Source organism: Neophocaena asiaeorientalis, unplaced genomic scaffold (assembly GCF_003031525.2).
Source record: "Neophocaena asiaeorientalis asiaeorientalis breed wild unplaced genomic scaffold, Neophocaena_asiaeorientalis_V1.1 scaffold171, whole genome shotgun sequence".
In the NCBI taxonomy this organism is placed as follows: domain Eukaryota; kingdom Metazoa; phylum Chordata; class Mammalia; order Artiodactyla; family Phocoenidae; genus Neophocaena; species Neophocaena asiaeorientalis.
Window position 1 is genome coordinate 7,005,498 of NW_020174013.1, and position 17,853 is coordinate 7,023,350.

At 37.4% G+C, this 17,853-nt stretch overlaps 1 protein-coding gene across 4 annotated transcripts in view; it reads right to left on the bottom strand.

The window, feature by feature from the left end:
* The window catches only part of THADA (THADA armadillo repeat containing), a 307,233-nt gene that overhangs the window by 241,515 nt on the left and 47,865 nt on the right, over positions 1-17,853 (bottom strand). For all 4 annotated transcript variants that reach the window (XM_024753496.1, XM_024753497.1, XM_024753498.1 and 1 more), the window contains 2 exons: positions 17,296-17,453; positions 8,957-9,066 (listed from right to left, as the gene is read on the bottom strand). In XM_024753496.1, coding sequence (XP_024609264.1) covers positions 8,957-9,066; positions 17,296-17,453 — 268 coding nt within the window. The remainder of the gene's footprint in view (positions 1-8,956; positions 9,067-17,295; positions 17,454-17,853) is intronic.

Consider the following 17,853-nt stretch of genomic DNA (forward strand, 5'->3'; position numbering starts at 1 on the left):
CTCAAACAGGTATGAACACATTCAGAATCTCCACATACCAAGGTCATAGCACTGATATGAAGATATTTTCTACTGAAATCCCCAATCAAAATCAACTGTTAGCCTAAATACTATCCCAAGAGATCATTTTTTCCCAATATTCAAGAAAAAAAACCAAGGATAGGGTTCAAAACCCAGTAGAGGGTTCCAGTTTGTATATGGTTTAACCAAGGTTTGTATGGTTGTGAACATGGGGTAGAAAGATGTTTCAAAGAATCAATGTTTCTGAATTCTAACAAATACAACATTTAATCCCAGACTGTAATCATTTCCCTTCTCTCTTAAGGCTCTAGGAGACCAGGCCTGTGCCTTCAACTATTTCCTCTGTATGGGTGACTCTCAAATATACACCTCTAGTAAGAGTGACCAGTGTCCCTGCCAGCCTGGGACAGAAGCGTTTCCCAGAATGCTGGACTTCCAGTACTAAAAAGTTGGAGCAGTCCCAGATCACCCTATCTCCAACTCTGACCCCTCTCCCCATCTCTTGACCTGTATTTCCAACTGTCTGCTATCCCTTTAGGCAGCCTCCCAACACCACCGCAAACCTGACATGTCTAAAGTATTATCCTGCCTCCGATCAGGCCCTTCTTCCTGCCTTGCTTATTTTGTTAATGCATTAATCATTCTTCCCATAAACCGGGACAGACAGCTCAGTACGCGGCCTTTTTTCTTGGTCTTCCATTTCTGCCCTGTAAGTAATCTAATTGATTTCTCTAATACCAAAGATTAAAAGGCTAGGCTAGAAATTCCTCTAAGAACAAGAACCACGTTTTACCAATATTTTACCCTCTATAATGCCTACCTATCACAATTTCTTACATAAAGCAGGTGATCGATACACTTGTGTTGAACTGCTAACTCTGAAGCAGAATGAAGTTCAAAAAAACCATTTGGATTCTAGTGCTGGCTCTGTCACCAACTAGTTGTGTGGCTATGGACAAATCACTTGATTTCTCAATGCCCAAGAATGAAAATAAAATCATTGTAAAAATGCTTTGAAATTCAATGAGATATTACTACCTGGGTTAGTATTTCAAAGAGAGAAAGCAATGACCCTAAATTATATAAGTACCCAAAGCTCCTGATGTGACTGTCCCCAAAACACCTCATCATGGCCTCACACAAGCTGCAGTCCCTTGTTCAGGTCTTCACATGCCTCTCTTAGTTCTACGGAGTTAAATGTTTCAAATTTAGATCCTAACATATGTCTCTAGGTTCACAGCAACTCTGGCTTACCACATTGTACTCTCAATGGTCAGAGTGTTTCTAACACAGGCACATAGAAGATGTTCAAGAAATCGCTTGTTGAATAAATAAATAAGGACCCACTAGTGTTGACGCCAGCTGCTGCATATTAGCTGTCCTTCTGTTAGGCACATGATTGAAAAACCAGGTGTAGAAAAGAAGGGCTAAAATCTGTAAGGCTCCTCAATGGTGAAGTCACTGTGCCTAGAAAAACACAATAATAGCCTAACCTAGAGTTCTGACTGTTCAATGAACCTTCTGTCTACTCCCCAGCAAGGAAAGATTACTTCACAAGGAAGTGATTTCAAAACTCCAGAGTTGCTGGTGGTTATGATAATGAAGGAATTGAAAGGTAAAAATGGAACCATGCATGGCTCCCAAGAACAATGCAACGAACTCTAGCTGTTTGTTTTGGTTCCTCATCACACAATCCAGGGGGCAGCAAGGAAAAGGGCAAGGTCCCTGAGTGAAACAGTCCATGATTGGCTGTGCCAGCTCCATGCACTCAACAGCCCCAGCCGTGGGGAATTCCAAGCCTGCTTGGGTTAGCGAGTGCCCCTCCACTAGAAGAGCAGACATCCTCTTTGTCCGAAGGCTCTTTTGTTTTATTTCACTCCCATGTCAAATTAATACAAAATATACAGTACTTTAGTCTCTGAGGTTCTTCATAAGCAAGCCTCACTAAGTGTTATTAACCCACAAAAGTCTCCCAAGAGATCAGTTTACCAGTTCTAAAGGAAGTTTACTAAAAATGTATCCAAGTTCCCTCCATCCTTCATACCCGAAATCCCCAGGCTTTCCCAATCAGAAACTAGAAAGCAGTATTGTACCATGAGTAGAATGCTCAGAATTTAAAAAGGCCTTAGAAAGCTGGATTCTCTTATTTTATCAAAGAGGACATAGCAGCCCGGAAAGATTTACATGGTTTTCCTAGTATCAACAGAGATGGTAGGTAGAACTCAGTTTTAACTGGTACCTCAATATTCTTTCCTCTACACTCAGAGGGAGGCAGTGGTTAAGGATGGGGGTGTGGGAGGATCAGACCACTCTGATGTTCCTGCTCTTCACAGTCAAGAAACAGTAGGCATTAGGGGCTTCCCTGATGGCCCAGTGGTTAAGAATCCACCTGCCAATGCAGGGGACACGGGTTTGAGCCCTGGTCCAGGAAGATCCCACATGCTGCGGAGCAACTGAGCCCGTGTGCCACAACTACTGAGCCTGCGCTCTAGAGCCCGCGAGCCACGACTACTGGAGCCCGTGTGCTTAGAGCCCGTGCTCCACAACAAGAGAAGCCACCGCAACGAGAAGCCCACGCACCGCAAAGAAGAGCAGCCCCCACTCGCCACAATTAGAGAAAGCCCGCGTGCAGCAATGAAGACCCAACACAGCCAAAAATAAATAAATAAACAAAATTTATTAAAAAAAAAAAAACGAAAGAAAGAAATAGTAGACATTAAAAAAAAGGGGGGGGGCTGACAGGAAAGAGGCGGGAGGTTTTTTTTTTGTATTTGTTTGTTTGGTTTGGTTTTTCTATGCTAAGTGCTATAGCTTGAGTCCCTACCAAAAGTAACAGAAATGAACAGGCCAGTCCATGGCTGGTGTGTCTTTGTGTTGTCTTGAGAAGATCACTGAAGCAAATTATTGTTCTATAAACAGATTAGTCCAATTTCTATCCACAAAGCTATCTCACTGGTAGTGGGTAAGTATTCTAAGATAAGCATAAAACCCAGACTGAAATCAAATTACATATGCTGTATACCCAACTAATTGGTCATTAGACTATTTTGTGCCAATAAATCAGGTTCCCTGACTACAGAGTGGCTCTCCAATGGCTTCATCCATCCACCTAAGGGTGGTAACACAGAGCTATTTTTTGTTGAGTTCTGATTAGTTATATTTTGATTGTTAATTGAGAAATGTTACCTTCATTTCCTCAGACTCTTTCAGTATTGTTACTTTTCCTAACTTAGAGATTTTTTTCCAAGCTCCTATTATTACATAAGCTAAATTCCCCACTCCATTCATTCTTTGGTCAAGTATTGTGTTTATTATTTCAAGGTTCGTGTTTATTATTTCAATTAAACTAAACAGTGACAGATGTGCAGGAAGGTTGTGTGCGTGTACATGCACATTTTAAAAACAGGGAACATAGCCCTGAAGCATGGAGAAATTTTAAGCCTGAAAAACGATTTGCCCAAATGAGATCCAGTGAGAAAGCTACATATCAACAGAAGCCATCTTAACCTCCCTCACCACCATCAAATATTGCTGAAGTTTACTGCGGGCTAAAACATCAGGGGGCTATTTTGAAGGCTCAGCTGCAGGCACAGGCAATAGTAACGATGACCAAATATAAATTGAATTACCAATCAGAAAGCCATGTGGGGAAGGGCAAGATACAGTGGATGAAAAGAAGTGGTTAGAAGGATGTAACAAATTGTTGGTTCTCTTAATATTTAATACAACTACTGCCTGAGATCAAGGAGGAAAAAATTAATATTAAAAACTCTGGAACTTTACTAACAAAGCTGAGATAGAAGTTACTCACTAAGAACAAGATTCCTTCATTACTGAGTCTAAAAAGACTGAGTATTATTATGAGAACTTTAAAAATGATTACTCAAAGTTCCAGAAAGAAGGTAATATCTTACTCAACTACGGAGTGGGCTTAAAAATAAAAATCCAAGGGTCACAAACCAAAGACACAAAGTTTTAGATTTTAAACATTAAGACATTCTAAAAAATAAATTAAAAAGAAAAAAAATCATTAAGACATTCTACTTTTCCCCAAATCCTTTTTTTTTTTTTTTAAAAAGCAAGATAGATCTGAACCACTGGACCAAATAACATGTAAGTTGGAAGGGGTGGGGAGAATTGGAGTTAAGACCTAGTATTTTTCTTTAATTTGTTTATTTATTTATCCCCAAATCCTTTTAATCCACTATAGAAGTGGGAAAATTAAAGGATTTTTTTCTCTATGTAAAGTATTAATATGGTTTCCCAGAGGGGATGATCACTTAGTTATTCTTTATTTAATTATTAATATTTCAAATAAAAATCATAGGATACTCAGAAATAAAAAGTGTCCTAGACACATCTGCCAAAGGAAATGAAAATAAAGGCTTAAACAAGATTATATATTTTTTATTTAGAGTTGAATGACTTTTTCCCCAAACCTCATATATTACATTCTACATTTATTTCTTGCTCAACTGCATATTCTTTAGAGACGTCTTTCATTCTCCAGTAGAGTGAAATTATTTTTTCCTTATTATATTTCAAAGGTTCATAAGAAGTCTTCTGTTGAATTTGAATTATAGTAGCTATAATTAACTGATGAAAGTTGAAATACATATTTAAATTACTTCTGTCCACCATAATTGTTGACATCCATGAGTCAGTAGTAGCATTTTATGACAAAAATTGCTAAATGTCAGAGTTCATTTTTCGGGCCAACAATGTGAGAATGATTGTAATTAGTGCAGCAAATATTCATACGTTAAGCTACATTTCAATAAGCAGAGCAATTCAAAAAAATGAAGAGTAAGACAATATCAGGTACTCATGAACCTCCCTTCTAGATTTAGAACTGTAGACAACAACTTAATCCCCTTAGAGTTAAGCTTTTAATTTATGGCTGAACAAATGAAATCTAGATTCCCTGCTTGGCACCCTAGTTTAGAATCCTGTTTATTTTCACTGAAAGAATAACTTAAAATACTAAGATTATAGAGCATAAATAAGCAAATATGAATTTCATCAGAAACCTGAATTTACAGTGATAATTTTAATGCATTTAACCACTCTAATCAAGTGCTTAAGCAGGTAATTATGCATAGGCAGGTGATTATGTTTTTTAAAGAGTGCATGAATATTTCATCAAATTCTAAATAGAAAGGACCATATAAGAAATCAGATTCTAGAAAATTAACTCAACATATTGTGTGTGTGCGTGTGCGCGTGCAAGTGTTGCTTTCAAAAAATTCCCAGAAAAAAGAACAGTGTCTTCCATTCCTATTTATTCTTAGATGATTGTTTAATAGTGAAGTCAATTTACATTTGAAGACATTCTGAATAATCCTGTTAAACACCAATTCAAACAATGTGGCTCTTGTCTAACTCTTCGGTTATTTACCCATTAATCTCTTTAAGTGTTTGCTTCCTTAACACAGCTGTAGTTCAAGAGGTGGCCAGCAGTTGGCCTCCATTTCAGTGGATTTTCCTGAAAGCCCAGATTTCTTTCTGCAAACTTTAAAACACTGTATGCCTAAATAAATTTTTCATAACTTAAAAACTTTCAGAAGGATCCAAAAGAAATACATTTGCTTTTAAAAATAAAAACCAAACAAAAGGAAGCCACACATACTGCAAAGATGTTCTCCGTAAAACATTCTGTTCAGCAGATCTGAAATGTCTCCAAAGGGATCAAGAACCACTTGGTTTGGGAACTCATAACAGGTTGGTTAAAAGCCAATAGTGACAGCCATGAGGAGATCTTTACAGCAGATTAGGCGTGGCTGAGATACCAGGCACTGGGCCTTGCCTCATCTCCCCACTCCATTTATTTGGAATGCCTTCAACTGTACTTTCAACTACAAAGTACAGTTGTTCAAAAGCCTCTGTCCTTGGTCTTCTGTTCTTTTCTCCTTTTAAGCTCTTCCCTAAAGACTGCAATCCTACTAGCTATGATATTTATGAAGACGGCATAAATCTACATCTCTGTTTCTGCAATAGCACCCAAACTAATCCCCTATCTCCCAGTTCTGACTTAAATATTTCCACCAGGATATGCCACCATCATGTCACACTCAACACATACAAAACAAATGTGTTCATCATTATCAAAGTAATCTCCTCTTTCAGTCTCCTTGCCTTTGGTAACATCAATCCCACTTTTCTGGTCACCAAAAATTAAACCACAGGAACAGTCGTGGACTGCCTGGGGACCTCTATCACACACATTCAGTTTACTTCACGTGGCAGATTGCATTCTTCAAAGATGGCCACCACTATATCTCCCATCCCACACGTATTTCTACAATACAATCTTGCCACTTTACCATCAAATGGTGAAGTTTAATTCCTCTCCCCTTGAATCCGACTGGCCTTAAGACTCATTTAGAACCAAAACAATGTGACTGAAGCAATGCCATGAGACTTCCAAGGCTAGGTCAGAAAAGACCATGAAGCTTCTGCCCAGTTCTCTTGGAACAGCCTCTCTGAAGGAAGCCAGCTGCCATATAAGAATTTCAGCTATCCCAAGACTGCCATGCTGAGAGGCCACATGCAGTCCCAACTAGGCCCTATCTTCTAGCCATCCCACCAAGGTGCCATAATGTGAATAAAGCTGTCTTGGACCCTCCTGACCAGTTCATCTGTCAGCTGAACACCACCAATTGAGTTCGATAAATACCCCGAGGAGAGAATCACCCAGCTATGCACTGCCCTAATTCTTGACACATCAAACCATGAAATAAGAGAAGTCCACAGCTTCTCTTCTAAGCATTCAAAATGTCATGTGTAGAGTTGTTACTATGTGGGGATAAATATTAATTGAGATGTCACTTCTTTCCCTCCATTCCCAGAGCCACTGACTCAGAGGAAGCTCTCATCACCTCAGCTCTAGATTGTTAGAGCCGATGCCACTCTCTTCCCACTACTACCTGTCACTACAATCTATCTAACCTAACACTTCCAAAGGAAACACTACATTGATGCACCAACACCATAACCAACATCAATCTCATACTGTTTTACATTTGTAGAAAGTTTAATAATTCAAAAGGGTCTTCATACATAGGTATCTTACTTGATCCATATAACAAAAGCCAGAGAGATCTGTCAACAGGGCAAATATTCTTTCCCTTACTTTATAGATGAAGAAATCAGAGGCTGAGGAGAGTATCTTGTACAATCTCATTGCCAATAAACAGAATGGATGTAAGTAGAACTAAGACCTCGTGTCATAGATTATTGCTATTTCTCCGTTCTACATGCCTCCTATGATCTATTTCAGGTCGAAAATGTTCAATCCCTCTCTCCATCCCTACTACAGCAAATCTGTTTTCTAGGTATCCATAATTTGACCTCCATCTATCCAAATGTATGATATTGCCTAGTAACTCTACCACCAGCACCACCACCACAAATCAGCCTGGCTCATTTACTCACCTAACAATATGCCATGCTGGTTCTAGCCTCTGAACATTTACTCATAAAGTCTCCTCCTTTCTCCTCCTATCTACTTAAACCTTACTCATGCATTAGCACAAGTTCCACCTCCTCCAGTAAGCCCTCCCAGCCTTTCTTTGTTGCTTTCTCTCTGCTATGCCTACAGAATTTGTAAATTTCACCCAAATTTTGACAATTACATTGGCTCATCTTGTTCAAGTGTCTTGGTTTCACTTTCCAGGCTGGTATTCAGCTAACACACATCCATGCAGACAGCAATCCTGGGTGCTTACAGCCAGTGTCTGTTCTGACCAGTCAGTGCCCATGATGTACCATTTGTTAAATATTTTGAATTTCATCCCTGCTTATTTCCCCAACTAAACCATATGCTCTTTGAGAACAGGAACCTTGTCTCATAAAGAAGTATTATATCCTCCAAGCCAAGCACAGTACTAAGCACACAGCTAGTGTTCAATATATATACTTGTTAATTGATTTGAAGGGAGGGAAGTGTGTTGTTTTGTGAGAAAAAAATATTCTTAAGTCATGTCTACACTGGAAAGAGCGAGCTGCAAAGACAACAAAATATTTTCAAGATCAGCAGTTTAATGTCAAGGACATTTTTTAATGTATCATTTGAAGATATTCTGTGCAGCCCATAACTGCCAAAATGTTTTATAAATGTTGTACCAGGAGTGTGAAAAAAATGCTTCAAAAATATTCAAGGAGTAGATGTCTTAACGGCCCAAAATAAAATGTTTGCTAAGGCTACACGGCTGGCAGAACTCTGCTTCATTTCAAAAAGTTTCCAGGCAATGGAAATGTTTTCCTGGAAAATACTACCTTTTATTTAGAGAACACTTGCCATGAACACTTAGTCATTAAGTAATTTAAGGTTTCCTCACAAGCTCTTTGGAGGAAATCTATTATATGAATGAATGAAATTATCAGCACCTATAATGTCAAAAAAAAAAAAAAACACATTTGGCTAAACGTACGAAATCTACTTAAGTATTTTTCCAAGTAAGGGGGAAAAGTCCTTTATAATTTTTGGTCTATTTACTGTTCTTTTAAATTTTTCTATAAGATAAAATTACGAAGAAAAACACAAAATCCTTAAGTGTTTCTCTGTCTGTAATATACACAAATCCAAAAAACTGGAGGGCTTATTTTATTCCACAAGCCAAGTAATTTTCAAACAGACAAAACAGTCATTTCATTCAATGAAAATAAATGGTAACTTCAAATCTATTTTTAGCAAAATCTTTGAGTTTGTGTCAAATCACCTTTCAATAAGAGAGCGACTGGGTTTCGACATTTCACTCCATCATCTGCAGTAAATCATACAATGAAACCTAAGAAAACAATTTCTTCCAAGAGTTTTGAAGCCAACTAAGTCCTGTTCTTTTAAACATCAAAAGACACAACTAAATTCTACTTTGAGCACATGGTTTGTGCATTTAATCTTTTTAAAATTAAAGGGATATTTGCTTTGTTTTACCTGTTTAGGATTTCGGTGAGTTTCACAAAGCCAGTGTAAGCCAGTTCAAATGCTCCTCTGTGCCTGGACTGTAAAAGGTGCTGTTTAAAGTAATCTCCTATTTCTTTTACCTTCAAAACAAAATCAAAAATAAATATGCCATTTATGTTTACACTGACAGATGTATTTATGTCAGTAATGCCACTATTTATTTATTTATTTATTTATTTATTTTTAGTAACATTATTTAGAACTCAGGTCTCAATGCCCATCCACTTAGCACCTATTATGCAACAGGTAATATTTTAAGCGTTTTATACTATCACAATTAATTCTCACAATAATTCCATGAAAAAAACACTATTATTATCTCCACTCTACAACTGGGAAAAATGAGGCCCAGAAAGGGCAAGTAACTTATTCAAGGTCATACAGCAAGTAGCTGGTAGAACTAGTACATAAATCCAGGCAATCTGGCTCCAGAGTTGGCCATCTTTAACTGCTAGGCTAGAACTGCCTCCCTATGCCAGCTTCACAAATCTTGCTGTGTTCTCTTTGTTAGCTCATATCATTCAACACCAACAGCAAATCACACAAGGTGACAACCCTCACAAACCTAGGCCTAGGTGAAGTAATTACCTTTTACTCCCCTCTTCAAAAAAATTTTTTTTCTATTATGGTTAAAATATACATAACATAAAATTTACCATTTTAACCGTTTTTAAGTGTACAGTTCAGTGGCATTCAGTATATTCACTTTACTGTGCAACCACCATCTATCTACAGAATATTTTTCATCTTCCCAAACTGAAACTCCAACCCATTAAACAATCCTTCCCAATAATTACCTTTTAGAGATATACAAATATTAATGGCCACACAAGATTTAGTGTGCAAAGGGCCTCCTGAAAATTGACAGGCTTCACTTTGAGTCAGAACCATGGAGTTTTCCAGAATGCTACCCAATCACTTTCATACATGCTGCTTTTCTCCATGCAAGTTTGAACAAATAACAAATATGACAATCTACTTTAAAGAAGACATGACTGACAATTAGTTGCTGATGAAGTTTTGTACAGCATTAACTGTTAAAGTGGTTGGGTTGATTCTACATTTATACCATAAGATTTGGTAGCTGATAAGCTTTAGAGAATCCAGATTTTGTATAAAACTCAGGACCAAAGCTACAACTGGCTCTCTCTTGATCCAGGTCTCCCCAGCAGGTCACAGAATGGTGAAAAAGCAAGCTAACCCAAGATAGCTCACATAGGCTTATCTAAAAACAACTTCTACCTCAGCACAGTGACTGGTATTCTGCACGCATTAGAGATGATAAACAGTAGAAAGAGTAGTTAAACGTGTAACCATGGGCAACTGCCTCAGTCTCATCTATAAACTGGGAATAATAATAGCACTTGCCTCACAGATTGTGTATTAAAATGAGTTAATAAATCTAAAAGCTCAGCACAGGCCCTTAACTTATAAACCAATTCAGTTCAATGGGACCTCTGCCTGGATTTCCAAAGAGAAGAAAGCTAACGACATACTCTAAACTCAAAATATATATGATTATAGAAAGACAGGTGATACATTTAGAGAAATAAGAATCAGATATGAGATCAAGAAAGAACAAGAAAAGCAGGATATAACAGAAGTTTTTAAATTCTAACATTTTAATATCCCCAAAGAGTGCCATGTCATGTTCTTCAGCTAAAGTTTTCAGGTGAAGATCTGATGATATTCCTAATTTTTAATATTTTTTACAAGCTACATACTACTAGTCGTCAAAAATCAGGAGTCAGGGTAGGCCTTATCATTTTACCTTCAATACGTAATTTCAGAGCATATTTTGAACAGAATTATCAAGCACAAAATCTGAATTTAACCCCCAAGACACACCTGAAGCTCAATAACCCTACAAAACAGGACCAGAAGAAACATCAGTTAATTAACTTGTTATGACCATCATTTCTATTATTAGAGAAACAAAAGAAGATTTATAAAAAGGCGTACTGAGGCACAAAAAATAAAAACAGGAAGTCATAGAGATGGGGTCTCTCTAACATCCTTAATCTTTTTTTAATGTTACAGATATTGAAACATACTTCAGGAAAACAGAAATGTTACTGGTAAAGTGCTTCTCTGTGGACTTACAATCTAGTTCTTAAACAAAGATCAGATTTTCATTGCTTCCTTTACCTTAACTCCCTTCAAAGGGGCTTAAACCAAAAAGCATATAATAATATCAAAGACCTCAGAGGTGAATGAGACCAGTGGATGGTCTCTCTTCTGAAGGGTAGACCTCAACCCTAGGTAATCCTGGCCTCAGAAAACAGAAGGAGATTCTAAAGACACAAGTGAGAGGTAGACCATTTTTTCTCATTTCGTTTTGCACTTAATTTCCCAACAAACCCACCTAGGTAACACCCAGGCTTAATATGAATTTTTCCCTTTGAAGAGAGTATATTTCTATTAATCAGACAGTAAGTACTTTTTTAGCACCCTGTCAAATGCTTAGCAGCTTAGTGCTGGGTAGACAAAGAACAAAACAAGATGTTTGTTCTCCGAAGGCTTTCAGAGAAAACCAATATTCTGGATGGTACCCATCAGAAGCTTAACAGCAAAGCTTAACAGCACTAAGAAACGACAGCTCTTTTTGCATTGAAATGAATAATTAGAAAAAGCTTCATGGCCAGACCTTAAACAGGATATACATGAGTGAACCAATACAGAAAAGGATAATTAACATGAGAAGAAGCTGGCATACTAGAATAAATGAACAAACATTTATTAAGTATCCACTACCTGTCAGACACTTCACTGAGTCTTTTTACATGAATGAACACAGACTATACAGGAGAGTGATAGCAGACCTGGCTGAATGGCCTCAAGATTTCATGCTAGAAAACAGTGGAAGAAGACAGGGTTGCAAGGTAGGGATGTACCCTATCACAGTGGGTGGGAGGAGTCAACAGGGCAATGTGGTCCATGAGCAGCTGGACAGGGAACAGGGGCCATGCTGACACTCTCCCCTTGGATGATCAGACTATAGGGAACATATTTAACCCTGTAGAAACTTATGACAACAGTAGAATCAGAAAAAGAATTTCAAAATTTTATTTAAAAAATGAATAACTCCTCTGAAAATTCAACTCAATTGCCTTTCAATCTATTAGATACCTAGCTCCTACTTAAAGTTCATAAAAACTTTTCTTTTAACATGGATGATGTCTTTACAAAATATTTTCTTAATAAATAATATATATCTCAGAATTTCTGAAAGACAATTAAATATGGAAAAAAAAAGGGCACTGATTTCTATTCTTAAAATGAAATTCTAATCACTATCTTTTTAAGTTTAGTGTATCCTGGTTCTAACCTTCCATAAAACCTACTTCTATAGGCAAATTAACATGCTTTATGGATTTACAGGGTATAAATTTCCACAGGGGAGGAGAGCTACATGCTATGTCTCTAGGCACCTATAATTCACCAACAGACTAGCTACGTGCCATGTCTCTAGGCACCTATAATTCACCAACAGACCAAACAGGGGAGCTAAATGCTCACTTAGAGCATAAAACCCACAAAGGGCAAATGTAAATACATTTTTTGTTTGTCCTTTATCTAGATAGTAGAGAGAAATACAGTAGAAAAATCAAAGCTAATTCCCCTCATTATGAGTTAGTAAGTCCAAAAAGATTCAAGTATACAGGTGGGACATTTCTACAAAGAGCATGTGCAGTGGTTAAGATCTGGGATTCTGGAGCCAAGAGGGCTAAGTTCAGGAACCCTACTCAGCCTCCTTACCAATACAAGCTAATTACATAAGTAACAGAGTTCTCTCATCTGTGAAATGGGGATAAAACTAGAACCTAGTTCATAGGATTATTCTGAGAAATAAATGAGATTATGCAAATAAGCATGTAGCAGAGTACCTGGTAGAGCATAGCAATCAACGTTGCTAAATGTCAATTTTTGTTTTCATTTTGTGTCATCAAGTAGTGAGACTTAATCCCTAAACCTTAATTTAAATTTTACTTTAAGACACAGCCACGGGCTTCCCTGGTGGCGCAGTGGTTGAGAGTCCACCTGCCGATGCAGGGGACACGGGTTCGTGCCCCGGTCCGGGAGGATCCCACATGCCGCGGAGCGGCTGGGCCCGTGAGCTATGGCAACTGAGCCTGCGCGTCCGGAGCCTGTGCTCCGCAGCGGGAGAGGCCACAACAGTGAGAGGCCCACGTACCACTAAAAAAAAAAAAAAAGACACAGCCACAACCTTAGGAATGTCAACAGGAGTTTCTAATTCCACTTTGGTTAAATGGAATAGTTTATGAAAGTTTACACTACAGTAAGATAATTAACATTTTAAACTGGACATTCTCTACTATAGTGATTTCTTACTAACACTTGGGATTTTGTGAAAGCCCAAACATTGTCCTACATAATAACAAAGCTGATGGTTTCCTGGTATTCAGACATCTTCCCACCAGAACGTTTATTCTTTGTTTTCTGGCAAATCCTTAACCACGTGCCATTTTAACAGTTGCCTTTTAGTCTGACTTTTTGAAATGAATTTGTCTTGTATCCCCTATTACATTTCCAAGCCCTTTGAGTTCAGAGAACCACATATTCTATTTCTTAATATTCCCACAACACCCTTGTAGTCAGGCAGTCAATAAATAGTTGACTAAATGATGTAATTACATGCTCAACTTCACTTCACAGCTTAAAAATGGTAACCTGCATTCAGCACAGTTCAATGAATACTTACTCATAATTTCTAAAAAATAAACTTTGGTAAAAGAAAATACAAAAGGTAATTTCTTTAAGACTGACAAATGCTAATAAACATACATCCCACTTACAGTTCATTAACAAAAACCTAAAATAGTAACAAAAGGTACTGAGGGAACATATAAACCCAGTTAGCCATGTACATCATGAAAATTACAATAGAATCTCAAGTAGGAGTTTTTAAAATTGCTCATTTCTAATAGTTGGTAATTATTCTTAATCACGTGATTTCTGTGGCAATAATTCCTAGGAAGCAGAAAGCAGATACATTAAAAAAAAAAATCTACCCAAAAGCTTCTTTTTAGGAATATTAGGGGAAATATATAAACATATGAACTGATAGTCCAGGTAGAGGAAGTTTAAAAAAATCAGTAGGTACTGGGTATCCGATATCCCATGGAAAGAGGACCAACAATGTATCAAGCAAAAGCTCTGCATCAGCAAAGCACCCAGCTTGAAACCCAGACACACACCAGTCAGGAAGTTTGTGAGATAAGGTTGCATGCACTGCTCACTCTTTAAGGGTCTCAACTTACATCCCTCAAAGCTGGTTTTATCTCTGCCTCTCGGACAGGGACATTATGAAAGAACCTTTCATAATGTGATTACAGTGCAGGAGAAGGGTCAGACATGCCTCTGAATGAACACATCTTCTTCTTGATGAAGTCGCAGAGGACACACTCCTTCACAAGCAATCATCTAAGGGAATGGATCATTTGCTATAAAGTTCAGTAGCAAGTTGCCTTACTGCCCTGTTGCTTGCAAAAATCTGGTTGGCTATGGGAAGCTGGGAAAATTAAATTTAAAGAAAAATTAAATGAGCCATTCAGAACAAAGGCAGCACTGTGTCATGTCGGAATACAGGCTGGGAAGCAGAAGAATCAGGTTCCTGTCCCAGAGCTGCCACAGACCAGCTTTGTGATCTTGGGCAAACCAGGTAACATCCAAGGGCTTCAGTCTCCCCTTGTGCAAGAGAGCTGGATAATATCATCTCTGTGAGCCTTCCAGCTCCAACAGTACGTGAATACAGCACTGAATACTCAGAATTATAAGCGAGCACCAGCTCCTCTCCTCGTACAGCAGCAAAAATCCCCAAATTGGAGTCTCACCACCTGATGGCCTAGTATAAACTATACTCATGTATGGGGGATGGAAGTTGTCACCCCTTTAACAAAGGGCTGTAAAATCAGGATGGGCTTAAAGGAGCTGAGTTCCATGAGAAATCCTCTCCGTCGTCAAAATGTGAGACCTGAAATATAAAATGGCAGTAGAATCCTATTCCTTTTTCAGTAGTGAAGGGTGAGTGGAGAGCAAGAGAAGCAACAGGCTTAACACCAGTATTTCAAGTTCTATAGAACAACTTCCTTCATCCACTGAGAGAAAAGGAGATCATGGTTTTTATGATTCTTGGTAATAAGAAATTCAAGTTCCCAATTCTCCCCAACAACGGGGAGCACTCTGCCCGTAAGTCACTTCACTGCCTCTGCAGGTCTCTTGTGGTCACATTCACCTACACTGTTGACGTGTACATTTGTAGCTTTGCCACTAGGTGCACAGAAGAACTAGTGATGCCAGGGCGGCTATGCCCTTGGAAGGAAGGTAGACCCTAGATGTGGCCCCGGCACTCCAATGCAGACTGCATTCTTCTCTGTCATTTATATTTTTAACTCTTAAAAGTACTAAATACATAGGAATATGTTTAGTTTAAAGGAATTTCACAGAACAAAACTATATGTTTAAAAGCAGGAATCCTCTAGTAACATAAGTAATACTAATTTCTTGATAACTTTAGATTTCATTGACTAAATGCCCCTGCATTTTTTTAAATGTAAAAAAATTTTTAAGAGCATTTTAATTTTTTTAGTAAAATTTAGCATGATCAAGACTAAAGTTTTCCACAGAGGGCAGGGTTTCAATGTCAGAACAGTGCTATCACATACACCCTTGTTCACTCACTCAGTCATTAATTTCTTCTCAAACATATATATGTGGGGTCACCACATGAACGGCGACATGGAGAAATGACTGGACCTTATTAGAATGGAAATGGATATTTTACAGAAAAACAGGATTCTATTTCTTATTCAAGAAAACAGTCATCAGAAGAGTTCTTTGGTTTATAAGAGCCTCTCTTTGTTATTGTTGTTGTTTTACAAACATCTATTTTATATTAGTTCCCAATTTTAAAAAATTAATTCCCAATTTAACCTGGATATCCCATATAACTTCATAAGATTTGGGTGCTCTGTAAAAGGTGTCAGGGCGAAATGATTTTCACAGGAAGCTTTCAGGTCTTTCTCAGTTATAGTAAAAGTAAAATATGTTTCCCTTAATTTTGTTTTTAAACACTGGCCAACAAACCTAAAACACTAGATGTTTTAACTTGTCCTTGAAAAGTTGAGAAGTCAAGGGGCTCTAGCCCATATTTACTTCTTAGTGAGATGGTGAACATCAGTGAAGTAATCATTAATCATAGCTGGATTCCTCAGCAAAGACGCTGGCACTGGCACTCCAGCCAGTCACCAGTAAGGACTGCAAGTAACTCTAGGACACTAACGCCTGTTTGATTTGGAAGAGAATAAGGAACATAATGAAGCTGGCAGTGTTCTGTTCCCCTCTGCCGTTCTCTGTCTCAGAGCCTTGCAACATCACAAGCCCAGCTGTTAACCAGATGCAAACACATCAGCCACAGAGAGTGTGAGAATAAAAATATTAGCATTATTTCCATGGAACTGGTCACATGGTTATTACAGAAATAATCAGCATTAGCATACTACAATATTTGTTTTGTTCTTAAATGTCATAACACCCTACGGGAGAAATTATCTTTATTTGAAAAAGGTTAAAAATGAAAGTACCTGTTATGTGTCTTTGCTGGAAAATGGTGGGAAATGGATTTGTTGAAACCATATGGAAAGGAAGAGGGAATCAATTAAAAACAGAAATCTAATAAATCTAAAATATTTCCAAATGAAATGCTTGTGGTAAGCTAATTTCTTATAAACACTGCACTCAAGTCACTTGAATAGTCCCAGATGGAACTGACTTTGTGGTCTTAAAATAAAAGTCAGCCAAAAAAACCAAAGTAACTACAACTTTATCATCAATGTAGAGGGAAACATGAGATCCATAATCAACCAGTATATAAAGAAAAAATATATATTTTTTTCTTTGCAAAATTTAGGAGGCTTGTGGAGTTTTACTAAATAGACAATTTCTTTTACATTTGAATTTTAAGTTTGTGTGTGTTAAATGGAGAAATAAAAATTCAAATGTTAATACTGAAGTTAAAAGTGAGGTAAAAGCTATCATTATTTATATAACTTAGAAAAATAAAAACATTTCTAAAAATGCCAAAGTTTGGAAATGGATTGCGAGATCCAATTCCTATACTTTAATGAACTTTCTTCAGTTGACATCTGTAAGATTTTATTCAAGAAAAATGTTAAAATTGTTTTTTAAGTTATTAAAAAAATTTTTTAAGTTATTTAACTTTTAAATAAAAGTTTGTGATTTATGCTTTGACCAGAATTTATACCAGGTGGAATAAACAGCTACCCTACCTGTTCCACTGTCAATAATCCATCAGGAGATTCTGGCACAGACCGCATGGGTAGAAGCTGGCACAGTGAGCCTAAGAGTAAAGCGACTTCCTTCATGCTTCTCCAACAACATACCAGCACCATCTGAGCAGTTACGTCACATGTTTTTCCTTCTTTACCTTAAAAAAAAAAAAAAAAAACTATTGCAACACTAGACACTTGATTACTCACATCCCAGGTTTCTTAGAACAAGCTTATTCATAATTTCCCCAAGAATAATCTGCTTGAACAAACCAATTTGTCATATGCTATATTTATTCAGGAGAAAATAACTAACATTTGTTGGGAATGTGTTATGGGTAGGAATCACAGTATTTTATTTAATATACTATATTCAAAATAAATTTTAAAATAAAACACAATATTATTCTAAAACCGAAGTCTAACCTTTGGAAGTTAATGAAACAAACTCTTCCTGCCTCTCAGTCATCCATAAAATATGACTATAATAAATATATTTTATTATTTGTTTTGGTGAGGGTGGCTGCTATGTCAGTAAAAGAATAGGATACGACTTTC